This window comes from Leishmania donovani, chromosome 9 (genome assembly GCF_000227135.1).
Source record: "Leishmania donovani BPK282A1 complete genome, chromosome 9".
Classification (NCBI taxonomy): Eukaryota; Euglenozoa; class Kinetoplastea; order Trypanosomatida; family Trypanosomatidae; genus Leishmania; species Leishmania donovani.
In genome coordinates, this window is record NC_018236.1 from 127,125 (window position 1) to 135,013 (window position 7,889).

General features: G+C 64.4%; 2 protein-coding genes across 2 annotated transcripts; both read left to right on the top strand.

The window, feature by feature from the left end:
- Positions 1-258: 258 nt before the first annotated feature.
- LDBPK_090440 (hypothetical protein, conserved) lies at positions 259-6,159 on the top strand (the record flags this gene model as incomplete). Its single annotated transcript, XM_003858669.1, has 1 exon — positions 259-6,159. The coding sequence occupies one exon, from the start codon at positions 259-261 to the stop codon at positions 6,157-6,159; it is 5,901 nt and encodes a 1,966-aa protein (XP_003858717.1).
- A 1,137-nt stretch (positions 6,160-7,296) lies between these two features.
- Positions 7,297-7,887, top strand: LDBPK_090450 (protein kinase, putative; the record flags this gene model as incomplete). The annotated part of the gene is made up of 1 exon (XM_003858670.1): positions 7,297-7,887. A coding segment is annotated over one exon (591 nt), but the record flags the coding sequence as incomplete, so codon positions are not given.
- Positions 7,888-7,889: the final 2 nt, after the last annotated feature.

Here is a 7,889-nt window from a genome sequence, read left to right on the forward strand (position 1 = left end):
CGCAGTGCACCGCTTCACGAGCTACGAGGTACCACGGCGCGCCTGACATCCGAGCGCGTCGCCGCCCCAAACTGCATCAGCTGCACTTCACAGCTGAGCATCCTTATCGTACAAGATCAGCGACCACGACGGCGCAGGAGCTTACACCTCCTCCCCTCTCTGCATTCGCCTGCGCCACACAGGAAACTAGATTGACAGTGGTCGCGCGGCACCGTCATCCATATCAGCGAGTCGTCTAGGCGGTGGGCTGCAGCTTCCATGCCGGCATCGCCGTCCGAAGCGCACACGACGCTGCAGTCGACCATGGCAGCCGAGGGTGGTAGTGACGCCGTCTCCTCATCCCCCCTTGACCACTCCGCCTCTGTCGCGGCTGCTGCATTGGCGGGCAATTCCGCCCACTGTGCGAGCAACGCCTCCATCGCGGTCTTCCTCTTCGCGAAGGAGAAGCTGCTCTTCCGCTACCCCGACACGGACCCCTTTGTTGTGAATGTGGCCGCGCAGGGCCCCTCCTCCGCCTCGTCTTCTTCGGCGGCGACGGGTGGATCGGCAGCGGCGGCAGCAGCAGCGGCGGCGGCAGCGGCAGCCGACGCATCGAGTAAGAAGGCTTCGGGCGAGAGCAACGCGTCTTCCGCCCCCAGCGCCGCGCACGCAGCGCCTTCGCAGCGGGACCGTCAACGCGGCCGTGGCCCCTATGCCGAGCAAACTAAGAGGGGCGGCGGCGGCGGCAACAACAGCAGCGGTGGCACTCATGTGGACCCGGACGATGTCAGCAACACACAGACGCCGACCTCATCGATGAACGGCGGTGGCGGCAGTCGACTGAAGAAGTCGCCACACGTGCACGTCACTATGGCGGTGGATGTCAAGGACAGTCATCAATATCACGGCACTGGCGGTGCCCACCCGCCAGGTGGGGCCGCTCCAGATTCCAACGCACCAGTCAGCAGCAGCAGCGGCGTGGCACCGCAGCGCGGAATGCGGCGGCCAGCCTCCAGCTATTCCCTGGTGAGCGATCACGTGAGCAGCAGTGGAGGCAGCTTCGGTCATGGACACTGCGCCGTATCAACTGGTGGAGGTGGCACAGCAGCCGCAGAGGGTCGCCGCGGGCTCACAACAAGGGGGCAACTCGGCAACTCGCCAGGTTCGATGATCCAAGTTCAGCACACGTCCACTGGAAGCACGCGGCGTCAGTTGTCTGGTGCGGCAGCGGCCGCCGCCTCCTCTATCAGTGGCTCCTCCAACACGCGCAAGTCGAGCAACGTTTCCGCAGGGGCTGCCGCTGGTAGTGGCGGTGGTCCGGCATCGGGTGGCGGTCGCAACGGAGCTCCACAGCAGCCGCAACAGCAGGTTGCCACCACGGGTTCTGCCACGTGTGTCGGCATCGCCCCCAATGTGCTCATGCACCTCCTGCGTGGGGCTCTGTGTGGCACCACCACCATCAACATGGTCAACTGCACTTTCCTTGTGTTTCCGCTGTCCATCGGAGCCGCCGCGCCGAACACGTTCAGCGGGCGCGACGGCACAGCAGGTAGCAGTAGCGGTAGCTTCGCCCCCCTTGATCGTCTGCGGCTGCCACACCGCTCCGGAACGGCGCTCCTCGTAGTCGCGATGAAGGAGCCAGACACGGACACCGGCGCCATCGCGAACTTTACTCAGTGCTTCGTGAATATTCTGTGCCGCGAGGAACACCGCTGTCAGTACGTGTCCACGGAGCTGGAGCGGATGGAGATGCTGACCAACCACTGGGAAGTCGGCGGCGCCGCTGCGTTGGCGAGCGCTGCGGCCGCGGCTGCAGAGAAGCGGCGGCCGCACGGAGAGGAAGCGCATCAGCAGCCATTGATGGCTGGAGGAGCCGGTGAGCCTTCCGGCGCTGGTGGCAGCGCAATCTCTACGTCGGCGTCCGTCTCGCCTGCGCGAGATCGCCGCCATCGCGCGGCCAGTCCCAGAGGTGGTGACGCTGACATGAGCGCTGGCTCCTCCGGCGACTATGACTATCTGTTTTCCGCCTCCCGACCCGCTGTCCGCCACAAGCTTGTCCCCGGTGTGGCCAGCGGTACCGCAAGCGAAAAGACCGTCTTGACAAGCCGCGGCGATCGCGGCGCTGCATCGGGGGCTCGCACGAGCCTGCATCCTGCCTATAACCAGCAGCATCACCTTCATCGCTCGAGAGAGTCCTCACCTTCTGCAGCATCACAGGGCAGCATGGCGGGGCCTCTCCTGGAGTGGGCTGATCCGGACGACGACGCGGACGGTGATGATGGTGCGTACCGTGAAGACGGCCGCGATGCGGACCATGCCTTCTCGCGCACCGCGTCACCTTCCACTGGGAAAGGCGGAGAGCACAGCAGCAGCCGTCGCGGCTGTTTGTCGCCTGCTGCGACTGCCCCGTCCGCTCTCACCACCTCCGCGTCGTCACGCTCCTTGTACCAGCAGCTCGCCGTGCACGTGCAGCTGGCGTACGAGGTGCTGCGCGTGGCGCAGTGCATTGACGTCTGGAACCGCACGATGCGCGGTGGATGCAGTGCGGGCAACGGCGCCGGTGGAGGAGCACTCGAGGGTGGTTTGTGGGGCAGTAGGACAAGCTGCATGACGGGTTGCGGTCGTGGCGCCGCCGGTGCATTACGAGAGCCGCGTCGGCGTCCATCCATCGCTGCGGGCTGCGCGCAACAGCAGCAGCAGATTACCTTCGCCTCCGCTGGCGCTTCCCTCGACACTCTCCCAGAGGCGCTCCTTATCAATCACATGTTGCTGTTGCCCATGTCTCATCTCACGGGCGCTGAGCGGCAGGAGGAAACCAACAGTCTGCGCTCGGCCTCCTCCCGCATCCACCCCTGCAGCGTGCTCACCGTTGAGGCGGACCAGTTCACCGAGCAGCTGCAGCACCGCTATCTCGACATGATGGGGAGGCGCTACGCCAAACTCATCCCGCTGTCGACGGTGTACGCGTTGCTGCAGGCGCTGCCGTCGCCGCGACGAGCCGGCTCGTTTTACCGAAGTCTTGAACTCGCCTTTCTGGAGGCGGTGCAGCGACGCCACGTCCGTGCCGCTGCGGCGGCGGCGGCGGCGGCGAACAACACCAGCATCACTAGCGTGAGCGGAGGGTTGGACGTAGGCGTGGCCGCCACCTCGGTGTCGCAGGCAGACCTTCGCGGCAGCCGCGACATAATCGACGAGGACCCAAATGCCCTTCACACATCCGCAGCGGCGGCGACGGCGGCCACGACAGCTGCCGGGCTCGACTTCCTCGCGATGGAGATTATCGACTTCCTGCGCGTGAACGGCGCCATCTCGGTAGCGTCGGAGATGCACGTGTGCTTCACACATGGCGAGGTGACCCCGGTGGCGTTTCTGGATGCCGCTGTCGCACGTCGTCGCCGTCATCGCCTGAAAGCAGAGCAGCGAAAGCTAAAGGCCGCTGCAGCTGCAGTGACAGCACTGAAGGAGCGCGACGATGGTGACGCTGGCAAACGTAGAAAGCGCCGCGATCACCGACGCTATACAGCGCGTGACGCCGAAATGGACGCGGAGGCAGGTATCAACGGCGAGGCCGACTCGGCTGTCGCCAAGATGGGGTTCCGCACACCGCTGAAGGCGATGGGCGATTCAGCAAGCGTGAGTCAGAGCTGGATGTTGTCCCAGACGACGGTCGACGGACCCGCTACCACCGGTGCGACGCCGGAGGCTACGGCTGACCCGTTGGACGCGGTGTTGGACATGGAGACGGTGCCGGCTGCGCTGGTGTTACACATGCTCGAGTGCGTCGTCAACACACAGCAACACCGCCATCAACCACATCAACAGGAGCAGTACCACTCACTCACTGTGATCAGCGGCAGTGATCAGCGTGGGGAGACGGCAACGCCGATGACAAGCATGGCAGGACTGCCAAAGACACCGAGCACCGGCAACACGGCGACAGTGGGTAGTGTGCCTGGCCGCACGCCGCGTTTTTGGAGCGCTGACACGATCTCGGCGGGGAAGCATTCCTCCCACGTCGGCTACCGGGCCAACGAGCACGACACCTCGCTGCGGCCTCCCCACGGCCGCAGCGGCACATTAGCGGCAGCGGGGGCTAGTACCTCGCTCACGCAGGGGTGGCAGGGCAGCCCTCACCTGTCAACCAGAGCAATGGGCACGATCTCCTCTCCGAGTCTGCACTTCGCGACACACACGGCCGTCAGCAGTACTCTTCCCCCCGCCGCCACCGCCACTGCGTCACAGCCAGTGTTGTCGCTCGCAGCGCTGGGACCGCTGTCGGTATACTGTGCGTGGGGATCGGCATGCCCCCTGTGCGAGCTACTGATGGCGCATCCGCAGTGCTGGACGACGCGAAGCCATCGCGACTACACGCTGGGCTTCTACACCATCAATGCCGCCCGGCCTCGGCACTACAGCAGCGGCCCCGCCATTCAACTCACCTTCCCGTCCCTCGACGAGAGTGTCTGCACGTGTGCGCGGCGCGCCTGTCATCTGCGCGACAACGCAGACTTCACGGCTCTCATGCAGAACAGCTACACTGGAGACGGCAGCAGCAGCAGTCTGCTGCACTCCATGCAGCCATGGTTCATGCGGCCGCACATTTTCGTCACCCCAGTGACGGCGGCCTACGGTGTGTCGCCGTACGAGGTGTTTGAGCGCATGTCGTATCACTGCAATCGGCTTGGCAGCGGCAGCGGACACAGCCAGCGGCTCCCACACCATCACCCATCGCATTCACCCATGGCTGGCGAGTCTTCCGCCATAGCCGCGCCTTTAATCGGGGTGAACAACACCAGCTCTCTCATCGACCCCGATCCTCGCGACCTCCTGCTCATCTCTCGCGCGCAGGCGCACCCGCACGAGACCTCTGTTGTCACGGCCTGTCGTAACGCCGCCGTCGTCAGCACGAAGGAGCAAGGCCACACGCTCCTGCAGTGCGCCGACATACCCAAAGCCGCGGTGGAGTACCTTCGCCGCTCCGCTGACGTCATCAAGCAGCGCCTCGACTACGCGCGGCGACAGCAGAGCCTCCTCGAGCGGTACGAACAAGCGTGGGAACAGCAAAGCACGGCGCCGGCAAGGGCAGCACCACTCGCGTCCACGGCGTCCCCCGCTGCGGTGGCCGTGGCTAAGCCGGCATCCAGCTTGGCGATTCAAGTGTCACAAGGCCACACTGGGCAAGGTGCGGCGAGTTTCAGTAGCCATGCCGACGCTGCCAGAGGTGGTGGTAGCTCTCCGTCTTCCTCCTCCATTCCCGTCTCCGCAACCGTGGCGCCACTGGGCAGGAGTGCCAGCCCCCAGCCACGATCTCTGCGCTACGGCTGCCGCCAGCTTCCCCTGCACACCGCCTCCAGGCCCCTCGCGAATCAAGCGCTGCTGTTTGATAGCACCACGCCAGCCGAAATGAACAGCGTCACCGACACTCTGGCACCACAGCGCCAGCAGGAGCAACAGCGGAACTACACGAGCTCGGCGCACATCGACCCGCACACGCAGTTTATCACCAGCGCGTCCGCCGCCACGCCGCTCGCTGGGGTCGGCGGCCTGCTCGGGACGGAGCGCTCTCTCCCAGTGGAAGTTCTGCTGCAGTACGTGCTGCATCACGTGATCGCGCTCAGCTGGGGAACGCGCGGACTCGAAGTGGACACGCTGGTGCGTCTCCTCGAGCGCAATCTGCGCCGTCTTCCGCCGCTACTCGCGAATCTGCCGTACATCATGCAGCTGCGCAGTGCCGGATACACGAGCGCGTTGGCTGCGGCGGCGTCAGCAAGCCACACAACTGCGAGCAGTGCGGTTGGAGAGGCCACGGCAGCCGTTTCCTCTGCTTTCACCACGGTACACACGCGCCTCGCCGCCCCGTCGTTATCTTCTTCGGTCCCCGTGCATGATGCGGCCCCCCAGGGATCCTTCCAAGGCACCTCACCAGACAGGTCTGTGACAAGTCCCTACAGCGGCATGTCGCACGCCGCCACCAGTGCCCCCATCACAGAGGCAGAGGTACAGCTGCTGCAAGCCTACGAGGTGCTCGATCAGCTGAGCTTGATGAAGCTTCTGTCCACGTACGCGACGTGGCCGGTGCGCACGGTGCCGACGCGGCTGCTGCTGCACACGGTGGTGAACGAGTTCAGTGACGTTCTCTACGTGAACAGCTCGGGGCGTAACGGCGATGCAGAGCAATGAAGCTTTCCCGTCTCCGCGCCGTGTGGCAGCCCGCTCTCGATCCGCGTGCAACGCGCACCGCGCGCTGGGCTCGTCCTGTGCGCGTGTGAAGTCGTGCGGCTTCATGCTTTACTTCTTTATTTGGTTTTATGTTGCTGTTGGCTGTCTTGAGCTTGCGCACAGTGCTTGTGTGTGTGTGTGTGTTGTTGGCTGCTCTCCTCAACGGTTGCGGCGATCCCTCTGCTCACGTCCTGAAAAGCAGCGGCGGTTGTGTCTCACACGCATCCGGGAAGCGGAGAAAGCGAAACAGAAGCAGGCCTGGCAACGGCCTCCGGCAGCGTCGGCTCTTCCCACCGCGCACACGCGGCGAGGGAGTGCGACGAGGAGGTGGTGGGGCGAAAAGGTTCCTGAGCGACTTCTATCCTGCGCGATATCCTTCTACGCAAGCTGTTGCCCGGGCCCTCTCCCTTCCAAATCCCACAAGATGCATCCACTTGTGCGAAACACAGCTCGCCCGCCTACCTGCCATGCTGCGCCTCTCCTCCTCCTCCCTCCCCTCTCCACCCGTTTCTCGATCATCGGTATCCACGCGCACGCCATACACACGTGCGGGTGTTCATGTCACCCCACACGCCAACTCCCTCCGCCTCCCCTCGAACGCAGTCGAGAGAAGCCCACAGTCGCCCGTGCGTGCGAGCTCGTCGTCAAGCACACGCATACGCATACACGAGCTGCCTTGTACGACCTCTCTTGCTCCCTCCCGTAGTCTTATTTTCCGCACGAGTGGTGGCCATCATTGCTGTCACGAGTACTGCTGCCGTCCTTGCGCCCCTCCTCCCCCCTTCCTTCACCTCACTTGATATCTCTTCGCTGCACCCTGTATACGTGTATCGCGCCCGTAGACCGTCTTCTTGCCACCCTCCCCCCTCCCTCACCCAACACCTTTCCTTCTGCCTCCTTACCCCTTCGTTAGGTTTACGTCTCGGGTTTTTGAGCACTTCCGTACGACACCGGCCCCACGTCACCTCGCCCCCTCCCCCTCCACCCACCCTCGCGGCTTCTCTGCCGCGGTCAGGAAGCCTACGCGCCTCATCACCAGGCAGGCAAGAATACCGTGAGAACTCGCCGACAAGTCCGCCACAGCCTACAGCAGGCATCATGGATTCCTCTTCCGCAGCCGCTGATGCTGGTGGCGCTGCTGCGCGATCTGGGCTGCATGTGTACTCCAGCGCGCAGGCGAACGCCGCCGGCTCCGGGACGGCGGCGCTGCCCAACAAGGCGCTGGATCATATGAAGCACATGTCGCGCAGCAAGAGCGACGCACGGCGATCGGGTAGCAAGCGCACCTTCGATGAAGCCACCGCGACGGACAACGTGCAGCTACGCCGTCACGATGGCACGGCGGTGCCGAACACTGCACCAAACCAGGTGGTGGAGGTGGTGGCGCCGCCTCCCAAGAAGAAGAAGGTGACGTACGCGCTGCCGCACCAGAACATGGAGGAGGGCCACTTCTACGTGGTGCTCGGCGAGGACATCGACGTGTCGACGCAGCGCTTCAAGATCCTGTCGCTGCTCGGCGAGGGCACCTTCGGCAAGGTGGTGGAGTCGTGGGACCGCAAGCGCAAGGAGTACTGCGCGGTGAAGATCGTGCGCAACGTGCCCAAGTACACGCGCGACGCCAAGATCGAGATTCAGTTCATGGAGAAGGTGCGCCAGGCGGACCCTGCCGACCGGTTCCCGCTGATGAAGAT